A 20,453-nucleotide genomic window follows, 5' to 3' on the forward strand; every position below is an offset into this window, starting at 1 on the left:
GAAACCACTCCTGTTTTGTATTTCAAAGTCCTTGTTTATTTCTGACATTGAATTTGGACCCATAGCTGAGCAACAAAGAGAATAATAACAGGAGGAATCTGAAGTGGAAAAAATCTGGGATCCCTGCCCCTACCCTGTCCTGTTCTCCACTGTCCCCAAAAACCTTCTAACCCACAGTTGCATCTCCCATGTCTCCAGCCTTTTCAGACTCACCCGTTTCTCTGTAGCCGTGCCAGACCCAGAGTGTTGTGTTGGCTGTGAGGCTAACCCTCATCTTGGCCACTCAGCTACTCTGCAACTGCCTTGCCAGCCTTGACACCTCATTAGCAGGCGACAGGTCACGCTTAATTTGCATGTAATGAAGATGATGATGCGGTTGCCTTCCTTTCACCAGAAGGGTGACCCGCAAAAGCCCCCTGTGTTATTCCCACCCTCCAGAGGTCACGGCCTGGCATGTGCTGCCAGTGTGGTGGGAGGCCTTGCTGCATGCCGAGAGGTAGAGTTGGATGCCGGGAGCTGCCGTGCCCATGAGCTGGCAGGGCCGTCCGGCAGAGCCGTGGGGGTGGCAGCCCGCAGGTCACCCTGGGACATAATAACTTCTCGTGGCTCCCAGCAGGATGAGACCTAGCTGAGCAGATGCTCTAGTGGGAAAGGATGGCATTTACTGAGTTAGCCAAGACTTTTTTTCCAGTCACAGACTGTATTTTAAGGGAGGAGTACTGCCTGGATGGGAAGCAGTAGGAGCTACAGGCTATGGGCCAGTGGGATCCAGAGAGCTTTGCTGCTGCTAACTTTTTGTCTTCCCTCCTGCCTGCCCTTAGTGTGAGAGGACATTTAAAACCTGCTATCGCTATTTGGAGAATGGAAGGAGACTCTCTAAAAGAGATGCAGCTAGACTGAATCTTAGGATAATGGAAATACAATGTCTTTCTGGGCCGGAGGTGGGGGAGACAGTGCATAACATTTGCTCAAAAGGCTGCGTAAAATGCAGGCTGGGGCAAGGGGTTTGGTTACAAGGACTGTCATGACATTTGGCACTTGTCTGGCTCCTTTTCTTCAGGTAGTTTGAGCAGAGGTGCCAAGGCATGAGCAGGTCCAAAGTGTAAATTAGCCTTTTGCCTGATAAGGTAGACATTCAAGGCTCATGTAGCGTGCGCCTCTGTGCTGAGACCTGCTTTTTTCTGTGCATGAATGGGGAGGTTAAGTCCAAATCCTTCTGTGAGAAGCAGGATGATTTCTAAATTGTGGTGGTGAAAAAAAAACCCCACAACTCACATTTCTGAGCAGTCATACCTATATTTCAAAGGCATGGCAAGCATTCCCTGCCATTGCCTCCAACAGCATCCGCACGGCTGTGGGGATCGTCGCTGTCCGGGTCCCTCCTCCCTGCCATGAATGGGAAGTGCTCAGCCAAGTGGTCCTGCACCAGTTGCTATGGAAGTGCCCATGAATGATGGAGATGTCCTTTTAGTAATTTTTCACCTAATTTGATTTACGGAGGAAGAAGGAACTTTCCCACATTCATTTTTGCAGAAAGGCAGAGTTGCTGGCCTGTCATTACCAGCCGCAGAGCCGGTGAACCCAGGTTCGGGTCTTGCACCCTCTTCTTCCAAAAGCAAAACAGGGGGGACCCCAACCACCTGAACATCACTCTCCCGTGGGAGGTTGTGGGCCCCGCAAAGGAGGAGACGTGACCCGGTGGTCTCTGCCGTTGCTGTTGAAAGGAAAAGCTGTCCTAAAGCCAGCCTTCCTCTGGCTGTCGAGAGCTGTCAGGGTGGGCTGGGTAGGGGCTTTGAACACTGAAGGTGACCAAAACTGCAGTTATTTAGGGGTGCGACTCTTTCTGTAAGTAAAATCTTGCCATTTTTATGGGTCCAAGTTAAATTTGCTTCTAAGAAAGCTCGTGAAGAGTAGCAGAGGTGGGCGCTTCAGCCACAGAAGGATCAGCCTGTGCCCGTTTGCGCAGGTGAGCGGTTTTGCGAGCAACTTTGCCTCCTCCGGTGGTGATCTAAATTCATGTCTTGAACTTCTTCAGCATGGAGCGGGTGGGAGACGGTGCCCTATCTTACACTCGAATGTAAAAGCTAACTGCTAGCAGCAACTAACGCAGCACGAGGGGAGCGGGACGATCCGGATCCTCCCTTCTTTGCTTTCCCATCGCCGAGGAGCGCCGCCATTCCCAGCTCAGCGGCGGGATTTGCCGGGGGCGGCAGCTGGTGGGTGGTCATGCATCGCTCTGTGTGCCAGAGGCAGTGGGCTTCCCCTCGGGTGGCTGCGTGGGGACACCGAAGACCTTGCTCTGGCCTCGGGGAGTCGGGGGAGCCTGGGGTAATTAAATTAGGTTGTACTGTACATAGCCCTCGTTAGACAAGTCCCTTCAGGAGATAGAGTAGAATAATAATGACACTTATGATGGGTTCAGAGGTGGCCGGTTTTAACGTCACCCTTCGAGGTCTCTCTCTCGTCTTCTCGCCCGTAAAGCTTAGCCGTGCCGGGCGGTTCAGCAGGAGGACCGTGCTGGTCTCAGGCTGGGTTTACGGGGTCTTCTCTGCGGGAGACCCCCACCCCACCCCAAAGAAAAGTGAAAAGCCCCTTCCCTCGAGCGGGCGCCGGCTGGGGGCACCCTGTGCTAGTGGCAATGGTGACTACACCTCCGTGCTGATAGCCCGCGGGTTCGGGAAGCTCTCGCGGAGGAGGCCGTGGCGGCTCACCGGGTAGCTTTGCAGGGTGGCCATGTTGATGGGCGGCCCCATCTCCTTGTAGCACGCGGGGGCGTAGGCGACCCTCTCGCCCCCGTTGCGCACCATGTCGGCAGTCCGGATGTAAAAGGGGGAGCCGTAGGGGGAGCAGGTCGGGCAGTAGTTGTGAGCCCCGTGCTGGTTGAGCTCGCTGCGGGGGGCCGCGGGGCTGCCCTGGCCATCCACCATGCGGGAGTTGCAGGCGTTGCACGTGCCGAGGTGCGAGTGCACGGGAAGATCGGGCTCTTCCTCTTCTTCCTCCTCCTCCTCCTCCTCTTCCTCATCGGAGTCATCTTTCTTGCAGCAATAGTACTGCGCAAAAGGGAAGGGGTTGTATTAGGGAAAGCCAGCCCTTATTATTCACAGCCAGCCCTGCCACATCCTTGCTCCCCTCATCCCTTCACGAGCCTCTTGCTGCTCTGCTCCACCGGTACCTGGGTCCTGCAAAGCAGCAGAAGCCGGGCAAAACCTGGACCTGAGTGTGCTGCAGGAGGCAGCTGCCGGGGAACTCAGCCTCTCCCCTCCCAGCAAGGTTTGCAAGGGGAAGGTATTTTACCGTGCCAGTCGGAAACTCCTCCAAGTAACCGCTGTGCTTTTCATCACTCGGGCACTGCTGCATGGCACAGACTTCACATTAACTTTTAAAAAGCAGGAGGTTGTAGCTAGCTGTTGTTGAAAGCCTCCTTGTTTAGTTTACAGGGGAAAAAAAAGCCTAAAATTCTCCATCTGGTATTGCAAACCCAGCCAAGCCTACACCTAAACTAGCAAGTGCTGCAGTCTCAAAAGCCTTAGGGGAGCTCCCCCCATGCTGAGAGGAGGAAAGGACGCAACTCTGCAGCACCTGGGGGGGAAGGGGGTTTCAAGTCCCTGCCCATCACGGGCAGGAAAACCCCCTTTGAGACCCTTCCCTGCAGCAGGAGTTCATCCCGAGGAGCAGCAACGCTGCCGGGGTTCGTGGCAAGATGGGGGACGGCCACGGCGCTCACCTGTAGCCTACAGTAGCAGAGCACGGCGATGATGCACAGTAGGATCACCGTTGCTAGGATTCCCCCGGTGATAACAACAGTTCCCGCTGTCATCCGACCGATTCTCCATCAAACTCTGAAAGGCAGGGCCACAGCGACACGCGTCGCCCCGCGACATGAACCTCACCTACCATGGCTTTGTCATCACATCACAGACATGACGCCCACGAGGCATCCCAAAATACCACATCCCTGTTCCTCCCTCCCCACCTGAAAAACTATCACCCAATATCATTCTCTTCTTAGCAAGAGGACACCTGAGATGCAGCATCACGTCCCCTCGCTGTCATCACTGCCTCTGGTTTTGGGTCTTTGGGAAACAACCCCATGGTCCACCCGCAGAGCCTCCCCCCTTGCTGAGCCAAAAGGGCTGATTTCCACCCTCCCAGCAGAAAATACAGCTTCTGCTTCAAAATGCAGAAGCAAACCTGGGTTTCCACTGGGAAAAGCCAAAGGGGAGCCTTCAAACTCTGCAACTCTGTCAGTCTGAGCCCAAAAGACGTGCCCCAGCTGCCTGCTGGGCACCGATGGGTCTAATGTGGGCTTGGCATGATCCAAGCAGCCCCCACCACCACCCCCGTGCCACGGGACCTGGGGGCTACTTACGTTCACTGACGGAGGTGTTGGACCTGGAAGGAGCAGAGGGAGAGGTTAGCTGTAGCCTGCCAGCACCCCTCCCGCGCGTCTCCCCACTTCCCGAGAATTTGCCTTGATTTGGGACCTGTAGGAATCCCTTCTTCATGTCCCGCATCCCAAAGGGATGGGGTTCAGCATGTGCCTGTGCCCCCGGGAGCCTCCATGGTGCAAAAAGCATTTTGGGTCCTGCAGGTAATGATGATCGTGATGATAGTTGTTGTTGTTGTTGTTGTTGTTGTTGTTGTTATTATTTTTTTTCTTTAATTCGGAGCAGGGAAAGAAGGCATTTCCCAAGCTCAGAGAAATACTCCGCAGGACAAGGCTGTGCTGTCAGTGGCTCGTGAATCACGCAGCTTCGCAGGGTGAAGGCCTGGCTTAGTCAGCACTTGGCCTTTTCCTCTTTAAAATTAATTACAGGGGAGGCGGATGCATCATTGCGCAAGCAGCCAACATTTTAGGTGCTGCTGGGAAAGCGGCTCTCCCCTCCATCCCCTCCAGGGCAGGCGAGCCCCAGTGTCCCCCTGCCACCCCGTGGGCACCTACCCAGAAAAGGACAGGTAGGGCGTCGCGGTCACGCCGGCCCCGGGACGGCCGGCCGGGACAGGCAGCGCTGCATGGCCATGGGTAGATGCCGGCAGCCCTGGAAGGGAGGATAAGGAAAAGAAACTGCCACCATCAGCTCGTCCCCCCTGCCCAAGGGGGCTGCCCAGTGTTCCCATCCCCACTGATGCCACCTCTGTCCCTGCGGGGGGGCTAAATATATTGCTTTTTTAGGGAGACCGGCAGGAAAGGTGGGTGCTGCAAAGGTGGTTAAACTCAAACCACCAGGAAAGGACAATTCCGTGCCCAAACCCTGCAATTTCAGCAGAAGTGAGAGACTTGCACCCAAGAAGTGGGTGCACCCATCGCCCCCATAGCCCCCACCCTCCATCGACGCCTGGTGCAACCGCATTTCATTACCGGCCGATGTGTTCCTCTGTGCCTCGTCCAGAGCAAGGCTAATTGATAGGGCCCAAGTGCCAGTCGGTTGCAGCCGAGGAGATCTAATTACCCGCTTGCCACGCAGCCCTAATTGATGAAGGGAGGTGGCAGCTTCCAGACGAGACCTGCCCAACTCTGCCCCGGCCCCTCACTGCTGCACGTGCCGGCGGGCACCGTGGGGAACCCCCCCCCAAAAAATCACCCACCCTCCTCACTCCGCTGCGGTGATTTGCAGGATCCTGCCTGCCACAAATTGATTTTCAGCTCTTGGAAAGTTCCCGTACAGAGCCAAAAGGTGGGTGGGCATTGGATTTCCTCCTCCAGCCGCTCTTGCACACGAAACAAAGGAGAAAAAAAACCCTGAGAAATCAATAGGTCCATAACCCAGCTAATATCTCCATCCATCAGGGGACCTGACACAGTGCTAATAATAGACCCCGACATGCTTGGCTCCTGTGCCCTGTTACCAAACTGCACCCTGAAACGCAACCAGGGATGGCAGGGAGGTACACAAGGGAGCCTTCGATGGAGTTATTGCCTCCCCGGGTGGCATCCTTAACAGGGAAAAGCTGATGGCAGTGGCTGGAAAAGGCAAACGTTGACCTTCGATGACCCCCGAGAGGGACGCACCACGAGCCAGGCGGTGATGGATGATGCAGGCGGCCGTCCGCATCCAGAAAACTTCATTTCGTGGGAGCTGTAATTTGATTTAGAGCTCGGAGAGCAGCATCCAATTAGCCTGAGGTTTGGAGCGAGCAGGTGGCCTCGAAGAACAACCCCGGCGGGGAGGGACCGGCCCTGGGGACCCTTTGGTCACCTCCAAGTCCGACCAGCGCTGCCTCGAGGATGGCTGGGCTTCCACGTGCCCCATCTCTGGCATTCCTGTTTCTGGGGCTGCCAGGATCAGTGTTTCACCGGCCCCACTCAGGGGCCAGGCTCTTCCTTATTAAAATAGTGATTTTTTTAAAAAGAAAAAAAGGCAAAAAATTGAAACAAACCAGAAGAGAAGTGCTGCCTTTGCTCATCTCTTTGGAGGTGATGCTTTCAGAAAGGAGGAAGTTTCCTACCCTCCTCCCCCTCCAAATCCTGCTCACCAGCAGCCTAGCAGTTCATTTTCTACCCAGTTTGTGGCTATAAAATAGTTCGCTGCTATAAAACAGCCTTCTCTAACCCCTGGCTCTCTTCTGCAGGGCTGCAGAAGGGGATGTAACGCCTTCTGGGGAAGGAGCAAGAGCCCCAATCTCAGGAGTAATTGGGGTCTTGGGAATTACAAGGTAAATAAGCCCAGGAAGGGGCAGGACAACTACTACAGCCTTTTCCAGCCCTTGCATGGGCTACACAACCACTCCAGCAGCCGCATCCCTGTCACTGGGGATCAGCCCACGTCCATTTTCCATCCGCCCTCCCCAAGCACATCCCAACCTGCCGGGAAAGGGGCATTTTGGGCTCCACTGGCCTAGCTGCCCCCCAGGCTCGGGTACAGCACAGCCCCAACACCCCATCCCGACAAAAGGCCGTACATTTTTAGGGTTTCCCTAAAAGCCTCAGGCTGCACTGTGAGTGGAGCCGAGCCCTGCAGCTCCTGCTGCCGCAGCAGGATGGGATGCACGGGCATCGCAGGGGGATGCACGAGCCGAACTCCCTGGGGCACAGTCCCATTCCCCCTTCTGACTTAAAAAGGGAGTTCAGAGTTGTTTAAATATTTAAATACCCCACGCTGAGCAGACATCTCGGTGTTTGCCGCTCACCTGCTCCTGGGCTGCTCAGGAGAGGGGGCTACAACCCAAGGGCAGGCGTGGGGACCCTCCGGCGCACAAACCATTGCTGAATAAAATCAGGATTTATATGAGCGGGGCTGTGTTACCCTCCCTGCCCCTTGCCGGCTTTCTGGAAGCGATTAGAGACACTAAGCAGTGGTGTCACGCTGTCCCTGATGGAGACGGGAGCTGGCGGAGGGAGGGTCCCCGGCCGTATCGAACTCCTCCGGGCAGGCGTGCAAAACCGCTTGCTGCAGGGATACATTTTCTTTAATTGATGTTGCCTCGCAGCACAAAGTTATGGCCTGAAAAGTGACTCTGGGAACGAGTGGCATCTCAGGCTTCTATATTTATTCTCCTTCAATGACGTCCATCGCAGATTTGCACAGTTTGCAAGTCGATGGGAGGTTTTTGCCAGGTGCCAGCACTCTCAGAAAACGAGACGAGAAACTCCCATCCGTCCTTGCCCGGCGCATCCCACCAGCCCCGAGCTCACCCCCGCCACCCAACGAGGGTCAAAGCCTAACACAGGCGCTCGGGAGCAGGTTTTAGGCTCTGGCAGAGCACGGCTATTTGCCGTGAACATTGTGCCGAACCTTGCCGGCGAGTCCTGCCCCAGCCCGGGCTCTGCTCTCCCAGTTTTGTTCTGCAGCTCACGGGCTAATTCAATGAAATGTCTGCCTGGTAAATTAGCCCGGCCGCTGCCTTACCAGAATCATCTCCCAGGGCCTAATTGGAAAAAAACAGCATCAGGGGCTGCCTTTTCAAAACAGATTATGGCAGCAAACAACAGGGCAGCTCCCAGGTGGCTGCGGCCTGCCCCGCAGCACAGGCTCAGCCCGATGGGATTCAGGTGGATTAACCCACGGTTGCAAACCTTGGCGAGGGGGGAGGACACGAGTAGCGTGGCCGCCCCCCTCCCCCCAGCCATGGGGCAGGACAGCTGCACGGGGTGGGCTGAGGCCCTGCAAACTCGTTGCATGTCAGATGCTCTGTGCCGCAAGGCACAAGGGGACAAGCCGAGCCGTGACGGAGCAGAAACGAGGAGACACCCACACCCCGAAATGAGCCAAGCCCAAATGAAATTTCACCCAAAGAGTGACAGCAACACGGGATGCAAGAAGATGTGGTGGGGCTGCACCCAGCCAACAGCTCCCTCCTGCAGCAGTAACATCCCCAGGAGTGGCGCTGGGCTGGGTCTGCCTGAGTTATATTCAAGTTCAGACCCACCTGCAGACAGAAATCACAGCGGCAGTTGGGAAAACTTTGATTTCAGCCTGCTGCAGAGAATGCCAAAAAAGGCTTTTCCCAGCAGAAAAGGACGTTGCGTGCGACCTGTTTCCTACCCGAGGCCTTTTCTTGCCATGACCCCTTTGGTGCCTCGAGCCGCGTGGGGTTTGGCCCAGCAGTTTTGCAAGGGAAACAGCAGCCAAAACCCTGCTCCTTGCTCCCGGCCACTGCAAGGACAGCCAGGTCGCAGAGGTGACACCATCCCCCAGCTGAGGCTCCGGCGATTTGCAGTCAGTCATCAAAACCAAAAATCCCATGCCCCGCCGCAACCCTGCCCTTGCTTTCCCTCCACCGCCCGCACCGGCTCCCTGGGGCTCCCCGCCACCTCCTCCCCAGCCGAGGGATGGGAAAGAAGAAGTACTGACAAGGTTTTTGAGACCAGCTCTTTTCTTGCAAAAGCTCTGTGGAAAAGGCAAGATATTAATTGCAATTAACAAAAATCTAACCACTTCAAGGGTGGAAGTCGCCAGCCGGACCCCAGTTCCTGGGTGGGCATGAGGGGCTGCGCTCCTGCTGCTAACACCACGCTCCCGACCCACCGAGCCCAGGAGACTCCCTCTCCTGGCCACCAAACTCTGCCAAAAACTCACCTTCTTGCCAACCCATGTTCGCTTCCTCCCACGCCAGGCCTCATCCTGCCCTGCGGGAGCCCAGGAGACCTTCCCCGCCAGCAGCAATCGCCTTTACAGCCAGGTAGGACCGAGCATCCCCCTCCGATCTCTGGCCGTGGCAGCGCCGAGTGTGCGAAGCCCTGGCACGTCCTGGGACCGGCGGCATATCCGCATCCCTGTCCCAGGGAGACCTCCCAGCACTTCACAGACTTTTGGAGGAAGGGCGGCTTTGCAGCCTGGGATGTCTCAGGCGGGGATTACGCCAGTATCTCGTTACTTGGGCATCTCATCTGCCCTTTATCTCCTTAAGCGACTATTCAGATCCTGTCTCGCCTGCCTGCGTGGATTAACTGGAGCCATGCATAGGGACGGAGGGACACAGAAGGGACCATCACCACATCCTGTCCCCTCCAAGCACACACACCAACATGATACTGCAAAGCCCATGGCATAGCCAGGGCTACACCTGGATCTAGGCAAGTCCCTATATAATTACAACCCCTTTGCAGCCCCTCCTCATCGCAGGACGGCTTAAAACCCAGGGCAGGATAAAACCACCTCCCTCCTCATCCCCCCCATGCGTCTCCTACCCGCTGCGTTTGCTCGGCCGGCTTCCGACCAGCCCAGCCCGGGAGCCACGAAGGGTGGATGCAGCCCCAGGAAGGGGTGATGTGCAGCCCCAGATGCGGGGAAGGCATCAGACGTGGGCAGCCCACGGTAGGATGCGGTATGGAAATGTCCCTGGGCTGACCCACATGGCTCATCTCCTGCCGCCGCGCCTGGGGTCCCTCCCGGGGCTGCTTCTGGCAAAAGCCGCGGCTGAGCCCAGGCACACGTGCCGGGGAGACGCTCCGCTGTGGTCCCAAAATAACCAGGGACAAAACCGGCGGCATCAAGCCAAGTCGCACAGAGAAGGGCTTTTGAGATTATCCTGCACGTCACATCCCCGTGGGCTCTCCGGAGCCTGCCAGGACCTGGCCAGCATCCCTGCCGCGGGCACTATCCCTCCCAGCACCAAATATCCCCCGCGATGAGCAGCTGTGGCAGCAGCATCCGCGCCGGGAGCAGAGTGAGGCCACGGGGAGCCAGAATGCTGAGTATGCCCCAGGTGAGACCGACCCTTGCCAAAAAGCCGGAGCATTTCGCTGCACAGGAGAGCTAAAGGCTCGGGACCGTGCCTATGGCCACGGCCAGCAGAGAGCCGGAGCCCAAGCTGGATCCTGCCATACCGTGGATTCCTGGAGGACATGGCCCCAGAGAGCAAGAGCTTGCGTCTGATTCGCACCCCATGTTGCCCCTAAATCCCCCTGCTACAGCAGCACCCGGGTGTTTACACTGTACAGCACAAGAGATGGATCCTCATGAGCACAGAAAGGAGCAGGAAGGGTTATTTGCTTCCACCCCGACGTCACCCTTGGTGTTCTCACAAGCTCATTGCACCGGTGTAGGTATCCCACGACCGATTTAACCCTCTGGTAAAGCACCAGCGTGGCACAGGTATTTCCTCTGCGTCAGCCAGTGCTGCCAGCACTTGCCCAGGAAAAGGCGAGAAGGTGCCAGCAAAGCAAAATGGGGCAACAGGGACCTCGTTAAAAGCTCTCAGCCTCCAGCCATCCCGCACCAAGGCCCTGGGGAGGAGGAAGGTCCAGGTGATGGAGCAGGATCATGCCAATCCCGCAGCCTGGAGACCCTCCCCGGCAGCGTGACGGAGCCAGCCTCCCTTCGAGGATGCTCTGCTGTTCATTCCCAGCCCTTCGGGGGTATTTCTCCAGCACCCTCTTTGCTCCAAGATGAAACCTTCACCTCCTCAGCACCCATTTATTTTCACACCAGCGGGCTCTTCCCATCAGGGCAAGGAGACGAAGACCTCGGCTGGATCCCTCCGTTCCCCAGGGGCTGCAAACACACCCTGTGGAGATACAATCTTCTCCCTAATTTGATTTTCTCTCTGCTCCACCACAGGAAGGTGCACGCTCTGCTCTCCAGCGGGACTAAGCCCACCAGGGCACTCAGTGACACCAAATGCACCTTCATCCCGGGCGCACATTGGAAGAGGAGGATCAATCCTGGCAGAAGCATTGTGCAACACAGTCTGGAACACCCCCGCAGAGCATCCCCAACAAGATCCAAGTGAGCACAGCAGCGAGTTTCCTGCTAAAGATTTTTTTTTCATTAAGCCAGTTTCTCACTGGCTTTCTTTGAAACAACCCCCAGGACAGCTTCTCCTCCTAGGCACCACTTTGTTATCTCCCTCCTTGCCCTGGACATCCGTGCCATGTCAGCCTTTCCACCTCATTTCCATCATTCCCACGAAAATCCTCTGCCCAGTTTCCCAGTTCCCACCCGGATCTTCCCTCGTTGCCCTGTCCCTGTCCCTCCCAGCCTAACGCATGAAATACGACTTGGGCAAAACCTTTCCACATAGCAGCAAGCTCTGCTCCCGAAAGCAAAGCCCGGGGGGAAAGCTCTGGCCAAGGCTGGATCCTCTGTGATCCCATCGGCTTCAGCCCCACCAGCACCCCACACTCAGGTAACGCTGTCTGAGTCGCGCCGGAGCGAATCTGTTGTGCCTCGATGTCACCCAATTTATTGGTTTTGCTAAAATAAAATATAAAATAAATGCTTCTGCTCAACCCCTGGTTTTAACTCGTGCCCTCCCGCAGCCTGGGTAACGCTATGGGGCCGGCGGCTGAAACAGCGACCGGGTGTTTGAGGGATGCTGCTCCCTGGGGACAGACAGGGGACGTCCCCCCCATGTCCTGCCAGCATCTGCCCTCCTGCCTGCCTGCAAGCATGCCAGCGAGACAGCCACTGCGTAGGAATTAAATTAGCAAAGACATCATTAGGGGTAACTGGACTGTTTACCAGTTAGGTGGAGTGAAGGAAGATGAGCCTTGTGCTTGCCATGAGGACAGGGGCCACCCGCATCCCTCTTGGCTCACGAGCTCTCTTTAAATCCCATTTACAGCTAGGAAAACTATATGGACGTCTGTCAGCGATGCACCGCACTTTCCCTTTCATATTTCAATGCTCGCCTCACGTTCACCTCCCTCCAGCCATGGGGACGGCTGAGATCTCCCCCACCTGTACACCAGATCCAGATATGGGTTAAAAAAGGACACGGCCATCAGCTGTCAGCATCTTTAACAAACCAGGAGCCAAAAAACAGGGCTGGTGACTTCTCTGCCCATTTCTAGCTGGGCAGGTGCCCTTCAGCATCAGGGAGCAGATAATGCTCAGACCACCGCTCCTCCAAAAAAAACCAACCCTAGGACAGGTTATAATTTCACCTCACTCCCCCAGCACCTGCAAACCTGAACGGATCTTGGGAAAAGTCCTTTTTCCATGGAAAACAGAGATGGAGGGCGTCGTGGCCCAGCTCTGGGGAGGAGGGCACGGGGAAGCGCAGCCTCTTTCTCCGCATGATGCAAGACCTGCTGCTCTGACTGTCAGCATCCCCCCGGCATGTTTGCTTGGAGTAGAAACAGAGATTTATTTTAATGACTCATTAAAGCCTAATTGCATTCAGGCAGCAATACAGAGAGAAGAGCCTCCCACGTGCGGCAGTACTACAGTCAGGAGGGCTCTCAAAGCCTCCCCGAAAGCGCAAGGCAGACAGACTGTCTCTTTTCGGTGGGGCCAGACAGCAGGGCCAGGTGCTGGCTCTGGATCAGTGTGGCGTCGTGGTCGGGATCCAAAAAACAACCCAGAAAAGTCTCTGTTCTTCTCTTCATTGGCCTCTGTCTGTCCGATGCGATGGCTTCTGCCGGCTCCTCATCCCTGAGCTCCAGAGAGGAGGCACAACCTGCCCCAGAGCTTGAATGCCCATCTCCAGAGCCTCAGGCCGGCAGCTATTTCAGGGGGTGGCCCATCTCCTAGCCTTAAGGACTCATGTGCTTTTAACTCCCCTGTGCTTTTAAGGACCCCATAGCAGGAGCAGGGAGCTCAGCAGGGTGGGATTTGTGCAGCAGCCACCGCAGGTCGCCCTGGCAGAGAGCCGGACACGGCACAGGGAAGGGACGAGCTGCTCCTCCCATCTCAGGGGCACCCTGGGTGGGGGAGAACAAAGCGGTCATGCTAAAAACCAGCCAGCTTGGAGGGGAACCAGCCAAAACCCCAGTGCCTGCAGTCCAGCCATCCCCATGCCACTGACACCATCTGTGAGGAGCTCTGGGGTCTGCCTCCTCTGCTGTTGTGGGTGCCCCAGCTGGCTCTGCCCACGTACCTCATCCTTCCTGGTGGGATGCAGACCCAGGGACGGCCACATCACCCATGGGGATGGGAGCTTACAGCTGCCCCGATCCCCAGGGATCCCCATCACCAGGATGAATGCTGGGAAGCCCATCCTGCCCTTCTCACCCACACAGCTGGAGCAGATCGGTTGTTATCAACCTGCAGCTTTCTCCCCCCAGAAAGCTGCCCCACGCAGGCACAGGAAAGCCACGGGCTCCGCTTCCTGTGCTGCAATTCGGATGCCTGCGGTACCCGCAACGATCCCGGGTTGCCCTGGGAGGACAGCCCGCCTGGGGACAGCCAGCCCATGGGACGGGTGCGGGTCCCCAGCCGCAGCTCTGCCTTCCACGCCAACGGCAATTCATCCCTCTGGGATGGCCCATCCGGCAGGATCCCGGACCGCAGCCCGTGGGCTGCGCAGACCCAGGGAAAGCCGGAGCCGTGCCTGACATTAGCGTCCGACCCCAACCCCACTGTTTGGGGTAAATCCAAGCGGAGTCACTCCAGGATCAGGTCCAGGAGTGACTTCTCCATAACGCCACAGGAAAATCTCACCCACGGTTACTTTATGGGACCACTCACACTCCTTTTACCCACTGCATCCCAGCCAGGGCAAGGAGGTGCAGCGCAACCAGGCACGGACATGTCGGCTCTGCAAAGCTAAACTCTTTGCTGGATTTCAGACCAGATATTTTTTTTTCTAGTTGATTTATCACACGGCAGGGATACAGACTCATCTGTCGCCCAAGGTGCTCGACCTCGTTCAGCCCGCACTGCCCGGTCAGGCAGGAGCGGGGCCGGCCAGGATGGTCGCACACGCACCATCACACGCGCCCAGTGAGAAGGAAAACCCGCCGTGAAGTCTCTTAATGTCTCCTGCAAATGAAGTGTGAAATGCACTTTCAAGAAAACAAGGGTAACGCAGCCTCAATAAATATTTCATCCTGGTGGGAAAGCAGCGACGGGGAAAGTCGGGTGGGCAAAGATGCCAGGAGGGATGGGGCGTGGTGGGGATGGAGGGGGAGAAGGGAGAGGCAGCCGGGGCAGGGAACAACGGGAACACCACGGCCTGACCTTATTTCTGTTTGCCGCTTGCCCTGGAGGCTACTGGGTTTGAGGCATGACCACAAAGCAGACCCCAGAAAGGGGAGTAGCTCTTACATTCCTGTTCGTGCCCATGGCTAAGGTTGGTGATCCTGCTCCAGCCAGGAGCTGAGCTCCTCCAAATGCACCAACCTAACACTTCCCAGCAGACAGGCAGCTGCCTGGGTCTCCCGTCGGTCCCCAAATGCTCCCACGCAAAATGGCTGGAGGATGCTCAGCCTTTCTCCAAGGGGGAGGGTTTGCTGAGTGGAAAATCCTCCACACCTGATTTCCACCCTGTCAAGGGTCTTTTGGGCTGGAGCAGAGCAGGGCCGGGCTGTCTCATCTAAGCAGGGCTCCAGAGCTGGCTGTCCTCAGGCCTGCGGTCAGGCTGAAATCCAGCACTTTGGGAGAGGATCTCATATCCCAGCGGAGACGACGCTGGAATGGGATCGGACTTACTGGTCCGATGTTCACCACAGTATTGAGAACTGCAGCCTACTGCCGCTCTCCCCTCTTGGCTTTTCAACAGGTGAAAAAGCCCTTCCCAGGAAAAGCCTTTTCTTCTCCCTCCCTGGCAAAGCCCAGGTTAGAGCCCATCAGATCCCATGGGGACAACATGAATGCCAACCAGCAGCCCCAGTACACCTGGTGCCCCAAAATGGTGACTTGGATGAGTGAGGGGCAAGGCTGGGGGAGGGAAAAAAAAAGCCCCGGAAATACTCCATCGGGGTGGAATATTCCACCGCACCTTAGAAAATCTCTCTGCTGGAGAGACAATCAATAGCACGCAAATGGAATCCAGCTGAAAACGCTAAATGTTTCCACATGCCCTTTTGGAGGGAACAAAATCCTCCAGGATAACCTTAGGAGAAAACAAAAGCCAGGCGAATAACTCGAGCACAGGTCTCCTTTAATTACCGCAGCACGGTGAGAGATAAAACAGAGATCCTTTGGAATAAACAAAAGGATTTGATTTCCTCCACTTCAGCAAAGACAGCCACCATTTCCGCGGAGAGGTTTGGTAGCGAGGTTGGGGATTTGTCGGGCCGTCATATCCTTGCTGAATGGCAAGGCTTTGGGCTCCCACCGAGGGAGCGAGAGGCTCAGCCCCGGGCTTGGGACTTTCAAAACTTTGCCTGGCTGCGAAGAAGTAGGGTTTAGAGACAGGCAAACTCAGTCCTACCCACCCAAGCAACCAGAACAGTTAACGGTGACTTAAAGAAACCCAGCTCAATGCAAAGTTGGACCGCGTAACCCTCAGAAAAGAAGTCGGGACCTTGCAGGGAACCACAACCCGGGAGCTTCACCCGCACGAAGCTGCGGCGCAGAGGGCTCAGCTCAGCCCCAGGGTGCTGGGAGCATCCCAGCCGGGCATCCCAGCCCATCCTGCCCGCAGTCGTCGCCCCCCCGCCCGGGCACCCCTTCCCACCACCGCAGCCCCAAATTCGAGCGACAGCCTTTCCCTTGCCCCGACCCCTTCTGCAAAGCTGGGGGAGGGAGGAGGAGGAGGAGGGAAGAGAAGGCGGCAGCGGGATGCTCCGAGCCCTACCTGGGCGCCCGGGCCGGGCAGGAGCGGGCAGCGGTGCAGGCAGGAGCGGAGCCGGGTCGGGCGGCACGGCGGCGGCTGGTGGGGGTCCGGGGGGGGGAGGAAGGGGAGGACCGGAGGAAGGAGGGTAACGATAATAACAACAGCGACAATAATAAATAAGAGGAAAAAGAATAATCACCGGAGCGGAGGAGCGGGAGAGCCGAGGCGGGTCCGGCCGGCGCTGGGGGGGGAGGCGAGCGGGGGAGGAGTTTGTCCGGGGGCCGGAGCTGCCGCCCCCGAGCGCCGCCCCCGCCGCCCCCCCGGGGCTGCTGCAGGGGAGCGCAGGCACGGGCTTGTACCCCCCGAAACTCCTCCGCAGGGGAAGCCAGGCTGGGGGCGTCGGGCCACGGCCCCCTCAGCCCCCGGGGGCCTGCCCCACGGGGGGGAGAACGGGGGGGGCACCCGCTCGGCCTCCCCCCCGGCCTACACCCCAGCGCCTGCAGCTCTCCCGGGGGGGAGCGCACGCTGGCAGCATCCCCTGAGCACCCCCCAAACTCCCGGGTACCCCCAGGGCACCCCCAAAGCCAAGCCCTGCAACACCCCAGGCGGTACCGAACCTGCAGCATCGCCAAGCCCGGGTCCTGCAGCGCGCCCGAGCACCCCAAACCCACCCCCGCAGCTCCCCCGAGCACCCCCAGCCCCATCAGTGTCCCCGGTGCTGCTGCCACCACTGCCTCGGCCCCGGGCCGGGGGTCCGGAGGCTCCAGCTCCTGCTGGATCCATCCCACCACGTCCCAGGTAATGAGACCCTTCTAGCCACCAGCACAGGCAGGGATCTGGCACCGCATACAGCCGGGAGAAAAACCCATCACACCGCCGGGGGGGAGGTTGCCAAGCCTACCCCACGATTTTTCAAACAAGATTACCCCCCTTCCCCATGACTCTCTGTAAAACAGAGCCAACCTTCAGCATACATCAGCTTCCCAACGTGAGGCCGGCGGTACTACGGTACTGCCTGCTCTGCCGGAACCTCGGCCCATCGCTGCGGTGACCCTAAGGCCACGCCGGCGCTGGGGAGACACGAACACATGCACACGGAAAGGTGTTGCCCCCGGTAAGTGTTTCCAGCTGCTGGGAAGCTTTGAAGCTCCAAACCAAGAGTTTAAGCTGGGGAAGGTGCAGCTTGCAGCTGGCATTGCCTTCGGAAACGGCGAGCCGCTCGCCTCTGTGAGCTACAATAAAGATAATCGAATCTCATGCCTTGCACCGCAAGCTGGCCGCTGCGAGCGTGAGGATTACTGTGTGAGGAGAACATGTGTTTGCCTGTTTCTCTCTGATTTTGGTCTCTATGGGGCATGAAAGCCACTGCATGGCAGTGCAGCTTGGTGGGATTAATGCAAGAACTCTGCTCCAGCAAGTCCGTTGTACCCTCTTGTGCCTCAGTTTCTCCATTTTTAAGTAAGGGACACCACCAATATTTTTCCTCCCTGTAGAGCAAGCTCTAAAGCTGGGGACAAAACACCGTTCACCTTCTCCTCCATCACCCTCGCATGTCAGGGCATGTCAGTCAGGGCATCCTGTTGGCCACAGATTGCTCTCCCTATTACTTCAGCCCAGCTCTCACAACTGCTCGCTGCCAGTGCCAGGAGCCCGACCCACCGATTTCTCCCCAGGATCCAGCGGCAGAGCTGAGCCAGGAGGAAATAAACACTCGTTTGGATGCCAGCAGCTTTGCGCCTTTAGCAAACGGGCAGGATGAATTATGAAATGCAAAGGCGAGATAAGTGGATCCTGTCACAGCACTTACCCTTCGTGCTGCAGGATCTAAGTGCCTGCCGGCTGCGGGCGAAGGGCTGCGTGGCACACACGTACGCCCGCACGCAGCCCCGGCCAGGAGGGAAGCCTCCCTGTGCGCCTGCTGATAAAGAAATCCGCATTACCAACTCCAGCACATCAGAGAGCTGGCAAATACAGAGAAGCATCGAGCAAGAAAAGCGAGCACGCGGAGTATTTCTGCGGAAGGTAGTAGAGAGGCATTTTCCCTTAGCCGGGCTTCAGAGCTGCTGGAGGGCTGTGAATTAGAGACATCCAGGCAAGCGTGGAGAAGGAGGAGGCCAGAAGTGAGAAAGTCATTTCCTGGGCTGCTCTGGGCAGGATGCGAGGAGGCAATGACAGCCCAGGATGCAGGGAGAGCCGCTTCTCCCCTTGGAAAGTGCTGCCAGGGCCACGGGAGGCATTATTACGGTTAATTCAGGAACTAACATTTTGCTGTTTCCATGGATGGATGTAGAAAAGAGTTTCTTTGGGATTAAGGAGTCACTTGGCTAACATGGGGCTGAGACTGCCCAGATCCAGATCGTACTCCTCCCTCAACCCCATGGCTCCGGCCCAAAGCAGGCGGGCGCTGCAGAAGATCACGACAAAGCGAATGTGAAACAGCATCGCTCCGGCGAGCAGGGTTATCAGCTCGCGTGATTTTACTGCTGGTCTCATTTTTTCCCCCCAAGCCATGTTTCCTATCATCCCTTTATTATTTTTTAAAGCAGTACACGGGCGACCAAACAGAACACAAAAGGTGGGATTCCCGCCTTCACGGTGGCTGGGAAAAGCTCAGAAATGGGAGCACCAGATGCTCCGCAGCGGGGAAGAAAATTAAACCCCAAGTTGTTCTTTTCAGTCAATGTGGTTTTAAATAAAACACATGGTTTGGGAAGCCCAGCTGGCATGTTTGGAGTGCTTGGGGTTAGCACTGCTGGTAAATCGAGCAGCAGTTTGATCCAAAATACTTTTCAAGTTCTTATTTCAGTTTCTTTTGGGGCAAGGGAAACAGAAAGCACCTGCAAAGCATCCCTGCCTCACTGGCATCTCGGTATCTGCTGTCTCCAGGGCACCAGTGCACAGGTACCCTGGCAACACAGGGGTCATAAAGCTGCCAGAATCTCACCCTCCACAGCCCTCAGTCATTGCAGTACCCATGCCTACAATTGACTTTAAAGCTTCTAAGTATTGCAGCTAAAGTCATATCAGCCCGGGAAGCTAGTGCGAGTTTTATGAGATTCCTTCTTCCCAGCGCTGAAAAGGATTTTACTGAGTAGTTTTAAAACAAAACCATAAAATACTTTTATTCCCTTCTGGTCTTCCGCTCTTGTAAAAAATCTAAGCCCACAGACTTCACTACTGCACACTGATACTTCACTCCCTTATTTGTTAGGATGAACGTTCAGCTAAATAATGCAGCGAATCCTTTGCACATGCAAACCCTGCAAGACTTCCATGGGTGTGCACACACAGCCACAGCCATGCTGCAGAGATGCGGAGTGTGCCCGAAGCCCGGCACTTGCGGGTGCCCTTGCGTTATTACACCTTACACCCTTGCACTTCAGCACATCAATAATTTCCTTCCTGTTCAGGCAAGCGTTTCCACCGGCCCAAAATGCTGATGCCAGAGGATGCTCAGGAGCTGAACCCGTGGCTGCTGGCACAGGAATTTATTTTGTTCTACGCTGGATCTTGCTTTTATTTTCATTTTTAGCAGAGCCCGGGGTGGCTGTATCAATTGGAAAAAGCCTGACAGTGCAAAATGCTGTCCCCGCCAGCGTCCAGCCCGCTCCTCACGGGTTTGAAGCTATCTCCCTGCCTTGTGCACTCCAGACAACAGGGCTACTGGGCTGTAAATGGGGGCATTAGCCCGTGGAAAGGACCTTGGGAGTCAGCCAGAGCAACCTTCAGCCCTCCTGTGTTTCTGGTCGGGGGGGTAGGAGCACGCACAGAGCTGGGTACAGCATCTCAGCACGATGCCGTGATGCCCTCACCGCACCTTCTTCCCTCCCAGCGTGGCCCTGGGAGCACATCGCCGCAGCCTCCCAGGCCTGCCTGCTCCCTGGGGAGGGCTCTGGGGAGCGCAGGGTTAATGCACAGCTTTCCCCTCTGCAGCACATGCCCGCCAGATGTGAATTAGCCATTATACACCTCGGTGGGTTCGCTTTTGCCTGCACAAGCACTGGAAAACAAGCCCAACCACACAGGAAACATTCAGCAGGAGCTGCCCAGCAATCCCGACCTCTCCCCGTTATCCGAGCGATGGGGCCGGGGATGCACCCGTCCTGCAACCCAGGGATCGCACGTGCCCAAGAATCGGTGTCACAGGAGGTCCCTGCGCAGCTGCACACCCCCAAATCTGATATGTTTTGGGGACTGCAGAGACAGCCCCCCAATCCCATGCTGCCTGCACACCCATTTCATGGGGCGGATGGGTTTTTTTTTCTCCTGGGAGCTGGTCAAGGGAGGTCGCGTTCCCAAAAAAAGGATCCTTCCCCATCACATGCGACCGCCTAGGAGCTCCAATCTGGGTGGCGAGGGCCAGGGCTGCCCAGGAGACACACGGGGGAACACAGGGCCGGCCGCCGCAGTGGCATCCGTCTCTGCGCTGGAGGAGAGGCAGAACGAGCCTCGGACTCGGATAATATCGTTAGGCAAGAGTTACGCTGTCTCCTTCCCAAACAAAGATAAATGTCATTAAAGCTCAGCTCTTGTGTATTTACATCCAGAGATACAATGAATATTCCCCC

General features: G+C 56.7%; 1 protein-coding gene across 6 annotated transcripts; it reads right to left on the minus strand.

The window, feature by feature from the left end:
- Positions 1-13: 13 nt before the first annotated feature.
- Positions 14-16,125, minus strand: FAM163A (family with sequence similarity 163 member A). Of its 6 annotated transcripts, none has more exons than XM_030033955.1 (5): positions 16,085-16,125; positions 4,943-5,039; positions 4,370-4,392; positions 3,725-3,839; positions 14-3,050 (listed from the first exon to the last, which is right to left on the minus strand). In XM_030033955.1, the coding sequence occupies exons 4-5, from the start codon at positions 3,815-3,817 to the stop codon at positions 2,646-2,648; spliced, it is 498 nt and encodes a 165-aa protein (XP_029889815.1). In that variant the 5' UTR covers positions 3,818-3,839; positions 4,370-4,392; positions 4,943-5,039; positions 16,085-16,125; the 3' UTR covers positions 14-2,645. The 6 variants fall into 6 exon arrangements, with proteins under 6 accessions (XP_029889815.1, XP_029889813.1, XP_029889817.1 ...); XM_030033953.1 differs by lacking the exon at positions 16,085-16,125 and adding an exon at positions 15,907-16,034; XM_030033957.1 differs by lacking the exon at positions 16,085-16,125 and adding an exon at positions 14,346-14,456.
- Between the last annotated feature and the right edge of the window lie 4,328 nt (positions 16,126-20,453).

This window comes from Aquila chrysaetos, chromosome 12 (genome assembly GCF_900496995.4).
Source record: "Aquila chrysaetos chrysaetos chromosome 12, bAquChr1.4, whole genome shotgun sequence".
Taxonomy (NCBI): Eukaryota; Metazoa; Chordata; class Aves; order Accipitriformes; family Accipitridae; genus Aquila; species Aquila chrysaetos.